Here is a 20,572-nt window from a genome sequence, read left to right as displayed (position 1 = left end):
GCTGAGAGATACAGAGAGTCTCTGGATTTTGAGCATCTTGGAATCTTCTCCGTATGCGAGGGAGAAAAAAAAGAAAGATCGGTTTAAAATAAGACAACTTTTGCAAAATTTGATTTAAATTGCAACTTTTTAACAATGTTATTTTTTTTTCAAAAGTTCACTATTGTCTAGAGAACATAAGCAAAAATAAGTGAAAAATAAAAATTTTATCTTTTACTAATTTACCACGAGTAAATTAGTTGCCTTAAAACCGATAAAATTACCTTGATGGCTTCTGAATGTAGCATTTCGGGCGATAATATATTTCGAATGGACAATAGTTAATGCAAATCGCTTTGTAGACCTAGAATGAGAGCAATTTGTCAAACTAATTCGCATTATTTAATCACAATCGGTTTTTATCAATTCATCTTTTTTAGCCTACAGTTATAGCGAAAAAAAATTATTAAGTTATTTCTTTATTTTTTTGCTCTACTAAGTGAAATATCTACAAGATCTAACATCATACCTTCTATGAAAGAGGACAATCAGAAGATTAAAAGTTTGGAGGATAATGATGCAATTAAAACTTTAATTATTTCAAAATAGGAGGTGGGCAAATAAAAAGTTTAGATAGTTAGAAGTAAAATTCTAAACTTCTGACCCATAATTTATTTATACTTTATTTATTTCGATGCATTACTTATAGTGTCAATATAATTTATACTGTTTTGTAATATTCCAACTCCAATGAAAATTTGTTAAAATAAATATCGAAATCCTTTTTATAAAGATAAATGATACTTTCAATAGATTTGAAAATGTGTTACAGTACTAAAAAATAAAGTTAAGGAAATCACTTCTGTCCTAAATAATGTCATAGAACATTGATTTATAACAGAAAATCTTTATTTACTGTATTTTGTTCTGAGCATCTTTCCAAACTAACAGAATCGTTTTTCTATCTAAAAAAAAGTAACAGTCACACAGCTATCACTGTTTTGGATGCCCCGCTTTGAAGTATTCTGTAGAAAATTTTAAAGAAGGCACTATTAGTCGAAAAAATTTTAAATTTTAATTGTTAGTTCAAGAGATACTAGTTTTTAGCATTGTCGTAAAATTCATAAGTAGTATAGCAAATATAGAATTCCTATGTCGAACGTAGTTAGTAATGATAAGCATATTAGTATTATTCACTAAAAGAAAAATAGTGAAGTCGTTAGGGTTAACACACTTGATGAAGTTTACCTTGAATTCGAATATCGGTTTCTTTTTTATTGATCTATATTTAATTTCAATTTTTAAACCGAGCAAAGGATATTGATTTTATACTACTCAAATTTGTGTAAATTATTGATTTGCAGATTTAGCCCATTCAAAGTAGAAATAAAACTTTGTTTTTAGTTTATTTCCATAGGAAGCAACTTCTCAGAAATAAAGATCAAATTTTAACAAATTTAACAATTTTTTTTTATTTAGCATATAACAGCATAAACAACTTGATAAAAATGTCAAGTATTATTAGAATGCAAGAAACAACAACTTCCAAAGCAGTTTTTTAAAACTCTTACTGATATAGTAAACTAGTTTATTATATACTGTTCTATATATGCAATATTCTGTTTTAAACTTCGAATTCTCTATTTGAGCTGAGGAAGTTCGAATTTCAATTCAGTCAATTTAATTTGTATCCTCTTTCGTGGTTGCTTTGTCTACAAGAACTGACTCAAAAATTTCCCCAACGGCAGCTTCTTATTGGTATACATTCCATGTGTAATCCTTAATTTCTCTTCAGGAAGAGTTTAATGATTTGGTATTAGTGTAATTTTGAGTAATGTAAGAATACTCATTAATTTTACACAAACATAATCTTCTTAATACTAGATTAGGTGAGATTTAAATTCTTTATCCATTATTTTCCAACAATGTTGCAAGTTTCATGTTTTAAATTATTATTCGTTTACTATAAATACTTGTAAAAAACTGCACAATTATTAAATTTTATGAAGTAAAAAAAGCACATAATAAAATCACATAAAGTTTTAAAGCTCATAATGAAAAATTCTAAAATTTTTCAATGTTTACAATTATGTATTATTTCAAGAAAAATAGAATTCTCATAAATGCTTTTCCTGAAATACTTTCTGCACTGTAATATATTAAAATATTTAAACAAACTTAACTCTTTTTTTCGACATTGACAAATACTACTTAGGAGTACGACTGGAAATTCGATGAAAATACATTGATAAAATTTAAAGAAAATATAATACTTCAGAATAATGTGTGTTAAATTTATGTTAAGAGACTCATTTTCAGGGGACTCTGATGATTTTTTATAATCTTCTGAAAAATGGTGCGTTTGGTATAAATGCGTTAAAACAGTAATAAATACTGCCACCTGACCATAAATGAGAAAAACACATCGCTCACTTACTTGAGTAGGTAGCCACACACTATCTAAAATCAAATGTAAGGTCTTGTAGTTGGTTTGTAGTTTTAATTAAGTTGAAATCACGTGTAACAGCATTTTTTTCCTTATCCTTTATTTACTTTCCTTATCTCTTAATATTTTGCTTGAACACATTAAATGTTCCTAGCATTTAGTTTCATTATCAACAGAATAACTGTAGGACACCTTTTATTTAACGTAAATAAAAAAAACATGAATTAATTTTGGCATCTAAAAATATCTATGTTATTAAAATATGTGTATGTATCACTCATGTGTATCAGTACATTTTCTATTCTTTTTCGTGATACATCATAATGGAATATACGTAACCAAAAATCAATTTTTAAGCAACTAAACATTGATATTCACGCAACCAAACTACGATATTCACACAGTTTCTTCCTTAAATCACTTATTCAATAAAATTGCATGCATCCGGCAAAAATTTACTCTGAAAATATTTCTTTGATTCAAACAATTATATAAAATCAAAAGTTATTTTTGAAATAAAAACCTGAGATCAAGGAATATTAGAACATTAAGTTGCTTTCTCATCTTGATCAGTTATGATTAAATAAAGTTGAATGCATCCTGCAAGTTTACTCGTAAAGTTTTCAAACAAATAAATGAAATTGAAAGTTGTTTTTGAATTTAAAATTTGCGAAACTTCTAAAAGCTTTACAAATGAAGGAATATCGGTTCGTTAAGTTGTACTGGGGATTAACTGACAAATCTGGTAAAACGATAGTGAGGAAGCCTACTAAAGAAACAACTTTCACTATTCCATTGAACCCTAAAGCGTAGAGTCTCTCACGTAGGGGGAAAAAATAAAAATAAAGAATTAAAATCATTAAAAGTAGAAACAAACTAGAAATAAAGAACATGAAGCAGGATCAGTGTAGCATGACCGCGCCCCTTTCACAGTTAACGGGAAAGAGTATAAAAACGCCGCCTCTTTACCGAAGTCGGATCATTTTTGATCAAGTTTGCCTTTCAGTTGGGTTATACCATACTATATTTCATGGTAAGTTAATTGGTTAGATTATTAAATTTAATATTAATTTTATTTAGATTTAATTTTATTTTTAAAATGCATTATTGTACTGACGCAAAATGTTTCAAATTTAAAAAAATATGTATATTTAAAAGTTACTTTTAAAAAATCTTTTAAATCCTTAATTGTTTTAAGAATATCTTGATTGTATTTTATACATTATTGTGTTGATTTAAATGGCTGACAAAAGTCATCAGCAATTAAACTTAGAAAAAATTCTTTTCGTGGAATTATATGATATTTAATAGTAAGTTAATTGATTAGATCAACGGTTTCCAAACATGTTCCGTGGAACTCTAAGGCTCCGAGGAGGAGTTAAGGGGTTCCGAGAGTTTTTTCTTTTCTTTAAGCAGTTTTTTTTAAATATTTTTGATAATGTTTAGATATAAAAAATTATCCATTATTTACTTAGTACTTAAGTTTCTTAGAATAAAAAAAGAAATGGCAATATTTTTAAAATATATATATAACTTTTCTAATAATATTCTATTAAATAAATTATGATAAACCAACATAATAATTTATAAAACATTGCGCTCTTAAAATAAAAATAAAATAACTAAATCCGTTAACTTAGAATTTCCCAAATAGCAATTTTTAACGTTTATAGCACTTTTTAGTTTTCATTTCAAGGCAATGAAAATTAAATCAACTGTCGGACATTCAACCGTCTTTTAATCGCCAACCATCGAGCATAAAACCTATTTCATTTTAGAATATTAATGTTAAAACGAAGAAAAACTTCGATTCCTTTAACTTAGTTTTTTCAAAATAAGTAGTTTTTTATTGATGATTACGTTCGCAATTGTTTTTATACACTAAAGAATAAAGTTATAAATAAAGTAGTAATAAATAAAGTCGGGACTCTGCCGAAAGAAAGTAGATCATACGGCGTTTCAGGACCAAAAAAAAATTTGAGAACCGCTGGCTACATTATTAAGTTTAATAATATTTTTTTTGTCAATAAAACATGATTTTAAAAACGATTACTGTGCTGTTTAAACTATGACACACATTGTTTTCAATTTTCAAAAAAATATAAACTGGAACTTAAAAAAAGTGCGCCTCAATAGTTAAAAGTATGAATAATTTTATTGTGATTGTATTCTTTTAAAAATAGATTGTATTGTTATAAACGAGTGACTTCCGTTGTTTCAAAACTTTTCGAAACTTTGAAAGTGAATTGCTTAAGACTATAAAACCCGTAAGAGTTAAATGTATTGATAATTTTATATTTTAATAAATTATTGAGCTTATTTTAGTGAATGATTAAAGTTGTACTTAAATTTAAAATTATTACTAAATTTCAATTCATTGGCAAAATCGTGGGCATTTTTTAAAATAGTTAAATTGGTTAGCGTGAAATTGGCTGAAAAGCTCTCCCGAGAGGGCAACAGCTAATTAGAATAATAATGTAGTTAAAAAATATTTCAATTCAAATACAATAAACTTGAAAATTGTTGAAGAGTATAAAAAAAATTAAAGTAGTAAACAATGATTATAGCAATAAACAGTGATAAACAGTGATTTTCAGTAATAAACAATGATTATAGTTTCATAACTATTACTTAATTTTTGCTTTAAAATTATGTTAAGTTTTTTTTTAAATATTTTTCTTTGGAAATTTGAACAGTTTTAATAAGTAGAATTAAAAATATTTTTCAACGAAAACTTTAAATTTTTGAATTACTTCAAGTTAGTTTTATTTTACTCAAATTAACATAAAGTTTCTTTCACTGAAATTTAAAGATATTTGAGTTTCTTTTAGTGCATTTAAGTACTTTTGTTAAGTTGTTTTTCAGATCCTCACTAATATAGTTTTGTTTTTTAAAAAATATTTTTAAAGAATTTTTAAGCAATTTTATTTATAAAATGAAATATTTAAATGCTTCTATATATAACAATGTATTAAAAAGTCGAAGGAAAATTAAACAAAATACTATAAAAATAGATGAAATCATGTAACTTGAAAGTTTAATATACTTTTTAAATCCCATTTATTAATTTTAGTAGTTTTATTGTAATTTAAGTATACACAAAATTTCGAAAATATTTACAATGCATATTAGTGTTCTAGAACAAAAATTTAGGAAGGAAAAGTAACACCAGAATCTTTATCTCTATCTTATATTTATATCTCTATTTTATATCTATAACTCTATCTTATATCTCTATCTCTATTTTATATCTCTTTCTCCATTTTATTTATCTCTATTTTACCTATCTATCTTATATCTATAGCATGTTCATATGTGCTATCGTGAAGTATTTTTAGAGTAAAAGCTAACTAGAATTTGTGCTGCGTTTAAAAAACACTAAAACTTCCCACGGTTAGCTTGAAGACAGGAACCGTAATCTATGGTACCTAATACTAGGGACATTTTGTGTTCATTACTATAGCCTATTGCAATACAGTGATATTTTGTGCATAGCTATAGGCAACCTGGATACAGTGTATGATCCCAGCTGATATATCTTTGTAATTTTATTACGTATGCGAAAGAATTGGTGATCATCTTGTTAAAAACAAACATAATTTGTCGTTCATGTGCAGTTGAATTATTTTGAACGTGTTAGTAAATAAATATCACGATACATAGCTGAATAATTATATTCACGCTCATCTCGGCAAATATCTCCTTTCCCACCTGGTTGATCATCTCTATCTCCTCTCAACTATGAAGCAAAAGTATTACCTCGTAAGCTTCCTTAAAATTTGTGTATAAATCGTTAAGTTAATAATTTATAATTATTATAGTGTTATAAATGTAATAGTTACACATCAGTTCAAGTAAAGTGCGCATCTTCTTTGGATTATCAAAAGAAAATGAAGAAAAAAAAGGTGATAAGTCTTTCGAAAAAAGTTGAGAAGTTTATTGTAAGAAAAATTCTTTTGGGAAATATCTATTGTTGTTATTTCTTTCATTAGCTTTGGCTTCTTACGATTTGTACACTTCATCAATGAACTTTAAAAAAGATAAATAAATATTATTTAAAAAAGAACCTTAGTTACTGCTTACTTAAAGAAAATTTTGTTACATTTTGTTGCTTATAAGATTTAACAGAAAAAAAAATTCAATACAGCTGACTTTTTCTTAAAATTCAAATGTGGATAGTTTAAAATGATATTAATTCCTTTTGAATTTTTGATTTATATTAATATTTTAATCAGTTCCTTAATTTAAAATTTTCCAAGTCTGATTTGCTTTGCAAATAAATTTAAAACAAAAGATTTTATAAGTAACGAAAATTTAAACCAACTTAAGCAAATGGTTTTCATAAAATTTTTTTAATGGATAAATATAGTATGAGTGCAGAAGAAGTGTCCCTGTTTGCAGTGTGTCTATGAATTTATAATTTATTATAATACTATCCATCTTGTAAATCTTTGTTAAAAATAAGTAACTTTAATGTAATTTTAATTCTTATTAAATCTTTTTCCTATATAAAACTCAGTGTAAAAGTATTGATTATTATTTGTTAATCAATACATATTTTTGTTAAGTCGAGCTTCCAATGCTGGAACTGTTTCTTCCTCCCATCAGGATTCAGATTATCAAGAGTCCACTACGTTTTAAATATTTTTTGTTTTAAATTTCTAAAAAAAATATGTACTACTACAGCCTTCTTTTAATTATTTGATAATTTTCATTATAGAATAATTTTAATCATTAAATTCCTAAAAAAATTTCTAATTTGTTTGAAGGTTATCACAATTTTTATCTTAGTTACACTGTTAGGATTTTCATTCTAAAATTAAGGTAACATAACCGGCAGAAGTCTGTTTATCCCATTAGTCGTAAGTTTATGGTAAAGAACATTTTTTACCTTTACGGTTCTGAAACCGCTTACAACTTGCCTGGTTAAAAAAACCATGAACATAAAACTTTACTTTTTTTAAATATTTACAACTAACATGATTTTAAAACTGTAAAAAAGTAATTTAACTGGACAATGGAGCTCTGCTTCCAATTGGGTAAAGGGTATTGGAGTTAGGTCGTGGTTGACTATTTTTTCATCAAATTAACCATGGAATGTGTTTTAATTAGTTTATCTGGTTGTTTCACCTTTGGTAAGAGATGGGAAGAACTAAACATTTTTGTGTTAAACAGCTTTTTGGTGCTGCCATCTATGCGTGAATGTTGTATTAACGTGTGTAGTGGAAATATAGTGGTGTCAATGCTGGGACTTGAACCCTCTATCGGTTGGACAAAAGAGTCAACTAAGTGGCTTCATTAGGTGGGCTTAGTTGGTGCGATAAAATTTAGGTTGTTAAACCATATTAGGTGAAAACAGTTAATAAATGGTTTTTCTTACAGTTAACAGTTTGAATACTTTAACTGATATTGATGGTTATTCGGCAGCTCGGTGTGAATAAGGTAAAATAACAATTAAATAAACTGTTATTTAACCATTTTCACCAAGAAATTTCTAACAGTGTAAAAATCGAAACATTTGTGATAGTTAAAAGCTTTTTTTAAAGACATCAATGTTTATTTTTAAAAACTATACCGAGATACGTGATTATGATTCTTATTGACATATATCTAAAGGTTCCGTGATGATATCCTATCTTAGAAATAGCCGCGAGTATCAAATGGACGTGCTTTGAACTCATTATTAACTTTCCAACCGCTAGTCCAGATATCATTGTTCGCTAATGTAACCATTTTTTCTTTTGGTTTTGAGAAAAACTTATTAAGCCTTTTTATGTTTCGATCAAATCGAATCATCAAAGAACTCTGAGTATCTTATTGTTGTTACGATTGTATAGTTTAAAATATTCTTTTCGTCCTTTTACCAAAGATTTAGTTTATAGAAAATTAAATTTCCTTTTTTATAGTTTCGATTAGTACGAAGATGTAAACTTAGTTCCTTAATGAAATTTATGCCAAAAAATTTAAACGTTTTAATTTAAAAAATAAAGTTGTTTTCCTACTTCGAATAACTAAAATAAACGCAATCATTAAGACGTCTATAAGGAAAACTCACCAGTTTGTCTCTAAATTTGTATGAATGGTTTTTAATTCAATATTAATTATACAACGATATTGAATGGTTTATTTTTAACTAAAACATTACAGATAAGTATTTTCCAATCAGGATCAATTATTTCTGATACAATGTAATGAAGATGCGCTTTCATCAGTAAAACATGTTAATTCATATACAGTATAAAAATTCAATAAATTATTGTACGTATCATAATTAATTAATTTTTTTTATTAAAATTACAATTATTTATTATTAACTTTTTGTGTTAGTATTTTTCAATGTTTAAAAATAAGCACATTTTATTTTAAAACATGATTTTACAATTTGAGTATTTTACTTTTTATGTTTACAAAACTTTGGTATTTATATAAAAACTATAGGGTAAATTTAGTGATTATCGGTAGATTTATTTAAATAGAAGTTTTAAATATTCAATAATGTAAGGTTCTTTGGATTATAAAAATTTAATTAACTAAAAGAAATATGTTTTAAACACAGCGTTGCTTAAAAGAGACACTTATTTCTTACCTTATTGCATTAGTCATTGATAAAAATTTATTTACTGATTTATAAAAATAATAATTAAAATAAAGTGTTTTGCGTTAATTTAATTTAAAACCTCAAAAATTAACTTTTCCGATGTATCATGGTATATTTTTTTTTCATTAAAGATTAAAATCTATCAAAACTTCAGATTTAAATTTAGAAAAAATATTAAAAGCAAATTAAGTTATTAAAAGTATTAAAAGTTTGAAATTGTCAAGGGGAAGAATTTTAGCGACAAACCGAAAAAAATTTTAAAAAGTTTTTAACTCTTTTTTTTAAAAATTTTGTAAGTAACAAAAGATTTTAGTTTTACTAGAAACTAGTATTGTATTAAACAGAGACAAAATTCTGATAAAATTACAGTATCGTATGGTAACGGCATTTCTGGTAAAAGAAAAATAATTCCTGTGAGTAATATGAGATATTTAAACCATTTATTCGTGACCCACTCATATGGCAACGATTTAACAAACATTCTAGTTTTCAAAATTATAATTTTACCACACATTTAGTAAAAAATGCAAAAATGAAAAGTTAATTTAATCGAATAAATTGTTTTAATATCGTTCTCTCTGGTATTATGATAAAATTACCAAATTTTACCACGTTTACAAAATTTTATCGCCTATTATATATCCATATTATGTTTTTAATTTTACCAAAATCATTACCAAAGTGTTTTGGTATCAATCACCGTTTTTTTTTTTGGTGTTCCTATAGAGCCAGAAACATGGTAAGAGTTATCATTTTCTGGAAGTTTTGAATATAGTATTTTCTCAGTGTAACAATAAATACGCAAACATAATTTTCAAAATTAAACATTATAACAATTTTTAATAAATAATACTAGACAGTAAAAATATTTCATATTTATTATTTCATTGCACTGTGCAGTAGTTTACTTTTAACTGCAACATCTTAAATCGATTCCTTTTAAAATATATATATGAATAGTGATGCGTATATATATGAAAATGATACGATACGCATCTGCCCAAAGAATAAAGAATCGATGAATTAACTTTCACCGGAAAATTACACAATACGAAAGGGTGAAACACATAAAAAAATAGCCATAGATAGCATCTCTCGAACTATATATAATGTAAGCATCATGGCGAGTATTGTTTGCTTCTAATCTGGGTCATAAAAAAAGGGAAATTCCTTAAGGTTACTTTATACAATGTCACGAAATACTTAACTGAAGAAAGCTATTAAGAGATAAAAAAAAACATAGAGAATAGAGTCTGCAACTCATTTTATGTAATACGCAAGATGTTCTTTTGCTACTTAAGGTTTCATAAATTCAAAAGAGGAAATATATTTTTTTCTTCAAATATTCGAAGATGGTTTTTTGAACAGGAATAAGGAAAATATCAATTAAGAATAGCGGTTTTTCCTCTTGTTCTGAGGTGAAAGTATTGTAAAAAGTAACACTTTGCATGAATAATAATTATATACTTTCACCAAATAAAAAAGAATTATTTCTCTTGTAGATGCTTTTTTTATTAACACTCCAGCTTTCGGTTTCATAACCTCGATAAAAATGGGATAGTCTAATTAAAATTGAACTCCATCGATAACTGTATTGCTTTCGAGGATCAGTGAGGTTTCGGCTTTGTAATTGTTTTTGCTTTGAATTGTTAATTTTTTACTACTACTGTTTAATTTTAATTTGTGAAATGAAATTTCGTAGAACGAAGTTTTCAATGCAATTCTTGTATAAACTAAATCTATAATCTATAATATTGTATAAACTAATGACTTTATTTATAAACTAAATCTAGCTAATAAAGCAATTCAATAATATAACAACTTCTGTAAATGAAATGAGTTCATAAATCAAATATACGCGTAGCATTTATATTGAGAAGAATTTGAACTAAGCTTATCTGAGAAGGAGCGGATGGAAGTTAGACATAGTAAAATTATTTATTACAATTTACAGAGACTACCGACAGGCCTGTGTAGGGGGCAGGGAACTGTCCTTGCATTAGAAAGGTTCTGGTTTCGAATCCCGGGCAAGGCAGGGATGTTTTTTCCTTCTCTGCACTATCTGTCCTCACTGTGGGAGCGACGTTGGCCCACCTAATATGGTGCCCTGAAAGAGATATGTATCGCCCTTTATATGCCTGAATTGACGGATGTTAACACTAGTGAACATTGGGAAAAAAATTACAGAGACTTCAAAATTAAAATGCAAATATTCTTATTATACAACTAAAAACATACATACATATTTGAAATGACACAGTTAGTTTCTGGCAACATTGAAGACAGCTGCAAGCTATTGCCAACTCGTTAATGATTGTAAAGAATTACAGACGAAATCAAAACGTTCTGATATGGGAGTTTTCGGAAACAAAAATATTTAATGTATGGTGTAAAGGTGAGTGATCTTGGATTTCAAAGGGATCTTGGTGTAAACTTTTAGCCTTGTCGGTGTTTAAAGATTTCATACACGCTTTTAACTGTACATGAAAGCTCGATTTGATGTTAGCTTGAAGAAAAATTGTTCCGTCCCAGAACTTTTAGGATTGTTTAGCATCAAATTTGGAAAAATATTAAACCAAAGGTTTTTACAGTGCGAATGACAATTCAATTACTAAATGAAACTATATTTTCTGCAAAAATTTTAAGCTTAACCTTTAAAATATCAACTAATTGAAAGAAACAAACAGGATACTTATGTTTCTATTATTGTTCCAATATATAGCACATCCGTGAAAAACAATTTGAGATGTAAATAAGGGCAGAACTTATGTTTCGTGTTGTAGGAGGCTGTAAGTACAACACAACTCAGTGTTGATGATTACTAAAAGAAATTTGACTTATTTTTTTTATGTAAAACCTACTTTAACAGTGCAGCAGCATTTAAAATACCAATATGATTCCACCCAGGTGGAAGTGATTGACCTATTTTGAAAGTTACGACACAATGAAGATCCGATTTCGGAGCTTTCATATCCTATTTCGGTTTTCGGCTAAATTTGGATTCTTAGATGAATGTGTTTTTTTCTCGTGATCAGGAGAATTTTGTAAGTGCTGTAAATTTTAGGTTTATTATAGGATTTTGCGTTTTGTCATAAGAATGAGAATCTATTTATGTAAAAATAACCTTAAATAATAACCATTTTCGAATAGTTTATTGTATAAAAAATCATTAAATATTTGCATGACTTTGCTGTCAATTAATGCGCAATATTTTTTATCCTCGACTGTGTTTTAGTAAAATTCCATAAAATTTTGAATTATCTATCTCTTTATAATAATAAAATTATAGCACATTACATTTTGACTTCACTATGTATATTTCAAATATATACACTGAAAAAAATTCGGGATCAAATTACGATAAAAAGTACCACTGGCACACTGAGTGCAAAATCCATAGATTTAATTTTACCGTACAATACCTTTTTACTGAAAATTTTTATACCTTAGTTTTTTCAGCAATATTTATTTATTTAAAATGAATGATTTATTGATTTTGCAGTAAATATTGCCATAAAAGGTACAGTTTGTGACATTTTTTGTTCTGTTAAATTTTATGTTAAAAAGTATCGAAGCTCAGTGTGACAGCATTTCCTTATAATGTAACATTTATCAAATAACGTAATATTTATAAAGTCAAGTTTATTAAATAAAACAATTTATTATTTAAGTAGTTTAAAGACGAATGTATCTTAAAATTTGAAAAAAACTATATATCATCCGATTGAAAGGAAGATAAATACTCAAAAATTGCTTCCATAAAAAATAGCATTAAACAAGTCAACAATTTCTGAGATATTTGCGACGTTATTTTATATTTTCTTTAAACATGGAAATTTTAAAATGAGTAATTCTTACACTAGAAAGCATTTTCAACATCTATTTTTATTTAAACCCAAAAGCTGTAATCCGTTTATTTTCGTATATAATGAAAAATCAATCTTTAATCTTGCATTAAAAATGTTCAACAAACGCTTGTTTTATTTTATTATTAGACAAGTAGCAGAAAAGTATAAAATGACTTATATCTACTTTCCCTTTCATTTTTGTAAATCAAATCATTATATCCCTATTTATAATCTTAAACACAATTTTGATCTCCTCAAATAATGCTCTTAAAACCTCATATTAAGAAACATTATAAGCTTTTCTAGTTCTTATTCCTTTATAAAAAAATAAACAGGTCATATTTTCATAAATGCAGTGAATGCAACAAGTTTATTACTCATTTTTTTAGCGATTCTAAGAAGCTAATATTTTTGCTTATGCATAAGTTTCATATTTGTAAGTTAATTGAACTCGAAGAAGAAAAATATGTTTTTAAATATTGTTTTATTTAAATAATTTTTTTAATTTCATATGAATTGTTGATTAAAGGTAAATTATCAAACTATTACATCTTTTTTAAAGAAGCAAAACATTAAAATTGTAACATTCATCGCTATTATCGATACATTTGTTATTTTTTTCCTTACTTGGTATTTATTTTTGTCAGAGTATTCATGTTTATGACCTAATTTAATTTAATTGTTATTACCAACTTGAAAGCACTTTCAATTCAGAATTACTCAAATAAAATTGAAAAAAAAAATTTAAAAACTTAATAAATCATGCAAAAAATTTTTACACTATTAGTTATTGAATTTTAGTTTCAGAAATTGTTAATAATACATTGATTAATCCTTAATACCTGTTATTTTCGCAATTATGTACATAAGGATTTGTCATTCCTTTTATAGAATAAACCAATTTTATAGAAATGTTAAGAATATTTTTTCTAGAATAAGTAATATGGCTAAAATAATAATTCTTTTTCAATATTATGGAAATATATTTAGCATTTATTCTTTTAAAAAAATTCCGGTCCAGATTAAGAATAGCATGTGCTTTATATTTTTTACCGTTCAATTTCAAAGAATAAATAAAATCATTTGATTCAAAGGAATTTGTAGCTATAAAATAAGTAGTAAGAACTATTATTATTATTAGGTTATAATGCTCTTTTTCAATGTAATTTAGCTAAAACTTTAATAAATTTTTTCGTATTTTTCACCGTTTTGCACCTTTAATTTTTATATATAATTTAGCCTTTAATATAAAATTTAATACTGAATATTTCTAGGGCTGTAAATCGTAAAAAGTATACGATTAAAATTTGATATTAGTTACGAATTCAACTTCATTTTATTACAAAACAAGTAATTTTAAATTGATTATAATTCCAGACTTCAATTAAGCTGATTTATAGTTTTTGAAAATAAATTAATTGCAACAATATTTTTAATAAAAAAATCTTATGAAAAAAAGACAATAAAACCTACAGTAAGTTATTTACAGATAAAGTAATTTTTTACAATTTAAAGCGTCTTTTTCTCGGAATGACCGCATTAGATTTTCTTTTAATAAAATCTCATTTAAATAAATCCAATAACTTTGCATTAAATGTTTTTGAATTTTATTCGTTTGATAAAAATATCAGTTTACAATTTTCTTCTTCTAAGTGTGTCTTTGAAAACGATTGAAACATAAAAAATACCATATGTTTAAAATCATGCGTAATTAAAAGTAGAGTTTTTCCTTATTCATTAATATGAACAAAGTTTTGCAAAATATACTTGAATAAATGTATTATTGGTTAACATTACGATATATGAATGTGTCACAGTTTTGTTTAATGTTGAAATGCATTGAAAATTGTGGCACGTACATAATAGTGCAAATTAGGTACGGAATAAGTTCACTGTAAAAAATTCCTTTCCCACTGGAATAAATTCCTTTTACAATAAAATTTATTTTTACAATAAAATAGTATACCGCAATTTTGAACAGTAATATTTATTTCATTCGATTGATACAGGGATTTAACGGTAACTATTTCCGTAAAAATTACGGTTCATCAGATTTTTTGTTTCGTAACATGTTCCGGTAGAAATGGATTATATGATTAAAGTATGATGAAAAGTACCGTTAAAAAATACAGGTAATCTGAGTGCCGGTACTATTTAGCGTAATTTGATCTGGAATTTTTTACAGTGTGCTGGATAAAAACAATTGCGAATAAAATAGGGCAGAATTAATATTAAAAGTAATTAAAATAAAATTAGTATGAAATTTGATTACTTTATTATGCAATAGGAAAAGTAAACGATGTCTTTTACCTTTGAATCTGCATTTTTGTTAATTGATTTTACAGATGACTGATCTCGGAAACTCTTTTCCTAAGCGCGTGAATCGGAAATTAATTTAATTTTAGTTGAGAGCGAGATTGAAATGAATGAATTGCATCAATGATTAATGTAAAAGTTTTTCCTTCACTCATTTCCACAAGTTCTTAATAAGTTTGATGTGTCCCTAAAAATCTAAATTTGTATCAAAATATAAATATTAAATAAATTTATGTTATTAAGGATAGCTCAAATTTTTTTTTTCTTTTTTAATTAATAAATGAATAAAATGAATTTGAAATGTAATCACCAGTTTCTCACATTATACATAAAGGAATTTTGATGAATTTTCTATGTTTGCAGAGTAGATGGAAAATATTTTGTGGAATAATATCATATAGTTATTTTCATATTAAAAATTACTTATATTACTAGCTCATGACATCTCCGATATTTTGTAAATATTACAAGATTTTACAATGGATTTCTATTTTATTAAATTAGATTTAAATTGAATAAGATATTACAATGGATCTCTATTTGTGGTAAAACTAAAAATTAAGACCAAACTTTTACAGCACACTCAGAAAAAGCTAAGAGAAAAACTTTTTCGGAGATTTTAGTCATTTAAAATTTCTCAAATATTTTCAACTAAGAAAGCTGAACACCGTGAAACTGCTACTGCAACCATATTATCGTATTTGAATCATGATTGTTAAATCAATTCGAACCAATTTCATAATAATTACAATGCCATGTATAATAACTTAAAATAGAAAATTTTAGAAAATTTGGATATGGCATTATGATAACTCATTATTTTTTTTAATGATTTATTATTCGAAACATAAATTTTAGAATATTATTACGTTAATTTTTGAACGATAGTCTTCTCGTTCATTCAAACTTCAAACTTTTTTGCTGCAACTACCTTTAACGTATTGAGCTTTTTTCGGTAAAGATATTTAGAAACACTCATTGAGATTGGAATATGTTTTTAAAGGAAACAAGATATGAGTTTAAGTTTCCAAACTAATTCAATGTCATCCAGATATTTTCACTTTAAGTGAAAGTAGTTCATGTGCAAGAAGTGGCTTTCTTTTTTGCAAGAACATGTAAGAGAATATGAGTTTTGCTTAATGGAAAATATCTGGATTGCACTTAAGTAATGCGACAGGTGACTCATATATTTTTAATACCAAGTTAAAATAGCAAAAAGAACTAAAACTTTTTAAGAAAAATTTCATTGTATTTTTTTATTCAATGGAGAAAATTAAAGAAAATAGTTAAAACAAATTTTTGAATATTATTTTAAAAGTTCTTAGATATAATAATCATACAAGCATTATTGAAAATACGATGATCATATTTTGCTTTATATTAATTTTTTAGTACAGATTGAAATTTTGATGAAATGTTCGATTTAACATGAGCAATATTAAAAATATTTCAGAATTGTAGATATTTTCAATAATGTTCAGAAAAGCTGCCAGCATTTAAGATTCTCAATCATTCGATTTTGCAAAAGAATAATTTTTTGTTTGAAATCTTTTTATGTATCTTTATCATTATTGAGTAAAAATTGTACCATCAGGCAAAATTACGAATACTAATCAAGTATTTTCAAAATAAAAAAATTGTACATTTAAGGAAAAATTTTACTCAATTTTTCTGTTTTCTAATTGCTGATAAATCTTTCAAACTAACAGCTTTGTACTTAACATTATAGAAACTTTTTGTGATATTGGCTGCATGCACCTTTTTGGTGTCAGCCGAACTGAAAAAAGATGAAAAGGAAAGTGTTGCTGAAAAGAAAACATCGGGTGATCTAGACACTGAAGAAGCTAGACCATATGATAGCTACTCAGCTCCTCCACCACCACCTCCAGCCCCTGCGAAAGCTGAATACGGATTAATACACGACTACCCTTCAAATGGTTATGGCAAACTTGGAGACGAATCGTCCAGCGATGCAGGAGGATACAGAAAAGGAGTAGAACCCTCCTCTGGATACCAGTCCGGATATGGAGGAGGATACGATAATCGAGGACCCCTCTTGCCCCCCAGAGGACAAAGGTAAGCCGAAAAATATTGTTAGAGAGATTTTGCAGTTTTAAGTAGCATCCTGCATGTTCAAAGTCTGAAGAGGACTTGAAAAGCATTGTTCCAACTTCGCTTTGTAGAATTTACGTACGAAAGTGTGTGAGATGCTACGCGAAGGTGCAGAATATTTCCATTTAGATCAATATTCTATTCAGGAAGTAGATCCAGGAGAATATATCGTCTGTAAATGAGCATTAATTTTTATGTTATCGACGTTACACAATTAAATTCGGTCATTAAAATACTTTCATTTATTTAGGTAGTAATTTAATTAGAATTCTTTTATGGATAATTATAATATCAACAACTATATATAATCAACAACTATGTTCTGGGTATCAATGTTTGGATAATAAATCTATATAACAGCAGTTAAAAAATATCAGCTACGAATATTTTTTCTAAATTTAAAAGATAGAAAGAGTTAAAATAGATAGTTTTATTTAATCTTGTCTGAATAAAAATGTATAATTACATAATTATTTACAAAAAATAAATAAGAAGAATTATAATTATATAAAGATTTATTTTAAGCAAAAATTAATGTGATATGTTTAAGTGTTTCAATGAACATGGTGTGAGAGTTTAGAAATAAAAAAAAATGCTTGGTTTGTCATACAATTTAATTGTTGATAAACTTTTCCTAAAAATTTCAATTCGGTAAGCTCAGTAATTTTTTTCTAATACTAAATTTTAGAAACGAGGAATACTAATATTGTTACAGATGAAAATGATGCTTTAAAGTTTATAAGTCGTGAACAGTTCACGTAGATAGATATGCCATAGGTTTTTTTTTGAAAGTTGCTTCACCTATTAGAGTATTTCTTTTCAAATAAATAAGTTGTAAAAATTTCAAAGGCTATTCTTTGCTTAACCCTAAATTGAAATGCCTTTTCGATGTATTGCTATATATATATATATATATATATATATATATATATATATATATATATATATATATATATATATATATATATATATATATATATATATATATATATATATATATATATATATATATATATATATATATATATATATATATATATATATATATATATATATATATATATATATATATATATATATATATATATATATATATATATGGGGGAGCATATATTTTATATAATTTTATTTTGCATACATATTTTGAAACGATTCACTATAGAAATACTTGTTTATTTCAGTGGGGCATCTAGTCCTTACAGTGGTTCTTACTCACCATCTTCGGGTGGATATGGAGCACCACCACCATCTAGCAGTTATTCTCAACCATCAAGTGGGTATGGAGCACCACCGCCATCTAGTAGCTATTCTCAACCATCAAGTGGATATGGAGCACCACCACCTAGTAGCTATTCTCAGCCGTCAAGTGGATATGGTGCACCACCGCCACCACCTAGTAGCTACTCCCAGCATTCTAGTGGATATGGAGCTCCACCACCCCCAAGCAGTTACTCATCTAGTTCATATTCAAAGCCTGCTACTAACTATGGAAGTGGTCACCACAGTCCCTCATCTTCTTTATCAAGTGGATATCCTAAACCTGTAAGTGGTTATGGAAGTGCTCCTAAACACCCAAGCTCTTACTCTCAACCATCACCCATTGGAGGGCATAGATACTCTAAGCCCCAAACAAGTAGCTATGGTAGCTCATACAATCCGGCTCCTATTAGCAGTTATGGTTCCTCTGGATATTCTAAACCCCTATCTTCACATCAAGCTCATAAACCTTATAGCGGGTATTCCTCTTCAAACAGTGGTTATGCACCCCCACCATCACATAGTGGTTATGCTCCACCAGCTTCTGGAAGTGGATATTCTGCCCCTGTTCATAGTTCCTATTCTGCTCCTGCTTCATCAAGTGGATACGCACCATCAGGCGGATATGCTCCTTCAAGCCATAGTGGATATGCCCCTCCTCCTCCCGCTCCAAGTCGATACTCTCAACCAGCTCCTAGCCCATATCGGCCAGCAGCACCAAGTTCTTCATCATCCAGCGCATATGCTCCAAAAGTACCAAGCAGTTATGCATCGTCTTCCCACAGTGGATATGCTCCATCAGCCCACAGTGGGTATGCTCCATCCGCCCACAGTGGATATGCCCCGTCATCTCAGAGTGGATATGCACCATCGTCTCAGAGTGGATATGCTCCATCGTCTCAGAGTGGATATGCTCCATCGTCTCAGAGTGGATATGCTTCGTCCTCTCAGAGTGGATATGCTCCTTCTTCCCATAGTGGGTACGGTCCTGCTCCTTCTTATACAGGACATTCAAGCTCAAGTGCTTACAGTTCAAGACAACAATCAAGTTACGCTTCACCAAACAAATATTCATCCAGCAGTTATTCTTCCCCACAGCACCACCGTGGGTATGTTGCTCCTTCAGCACCTGCAAATTATGGAGCCATAAGGCAATCAGGTTCTAACAGCTACGCTTCGAGTGCTCAAGCACCTAAACAATATGGAAATTCATATGGCACAGTTACCAAAAAAGAATATAGTAAAACCATAGAAACATATGGGAGCAGCTCAGACCCACACGGTTCCTTGGGGCCTTCTTCGGGATTATACGGAACTGGATTGGCACGAAGAGCATTACACGATGATCAAAGCAGTTTACTGGGAGGAATTAGCTATGGAAAAACTTATGATATAGCTCGTGGAGATAAGCCTCAGTCCTACAGAGAAGATCAGTCGATTTATGGTTCTAATTTGTACTGATTTTAATGTGATTTGGTCTTTTTTTTGTTAATTTATGCATTGGGTTCATGCGTTTGTACTTTATAAGCTTGTTGTAAGACAAGTATTTGTTATATTTGTTTATAGTTTGAAACTGTTTTGTTATAACTTGTTATATTTTACATATTTTATAACCAAAGAATAAAATTTTCATGGATATTTCCAGAGCAAAGTTTTGATTCAATTTAATTTCATGAACATGCCAAAAAAATTTAGAATGGTACTACGTAAGTCATTCTTAGGTTTTCCATTCACGTTTATGTTTTTCTTGTCGCGCGTTTTTCTGTTCGCTCTGACTTAATACTCATAGAACGAAATTAGGCAATTTAAACTAATAACCGGCATAATAAATACTTATTGCAACCTTTTTGAGAGCTGATAAATCAACCTTTAGTTTGCCATTCACAAATATCTGATTATTAGTGTAATTTAACAAAAAATGAAAGCATATGAAACGATTCGTTAAAAAAAGTTTAATAAAAGATCAATTAAAGTTTTAGGTGTAAAATACTGAGTTAAATATATTTGACAAAAAAA

The 20,572-nt window shown here is 27.6% G+C and overlaps 1 protein-coding gene across 1 annotated transcript; it reads left to right on the top strand.

The window, feature by feature from the left end:
• Positions 1 to 3,337: 3,337 nt before the first annotated feature.
• LOC107437582 (uncharacterized) lies at positions 3,338 to 20,202 on the top strand. The gene is made up of 3 exons (XM_016049638.5): positions 3,338 to 3,458; positions 16,917 to 17,263; positions 18,481 to 20,202. The coding sequence occupies exons 1-3, from the start codon at positions 3,456 to 3,458 to the stop codon at positions 20,015 to 20,017; spliced, it is 1,887 nt and encodes a 628-aa protein (XP_015905124.3). The 5' UTR covers positions 3,338 to 3,455; the 3' UTR covers positions 20,018 to 20,202.
• The last annotated feature ends 370 nt before the right edge of the window (positions 20,203 to 20,572 follow it).

Source organism: Parasteatoda tepidariorum, chromosome 1 (genome assembly GCF_982258835.1).
Source record: "Parasteatoda tepidariorum strain Cologne lab strain chromosome 1, Ptep-v5.0, whole genome shotgun sequence".
Taxonomy (NCBI): domain Eukaryota; kingdom Metazoa; phylum Arthropoda; class Arachnida; order Araneae; family Theridiidae; genus Parasteatoda; species Parasteatoda tepidariorum.
Note: the sequence above shows the minus strand (reverse complement) of the source record. Positions and strands in the feature narration are given on the sequence as shown.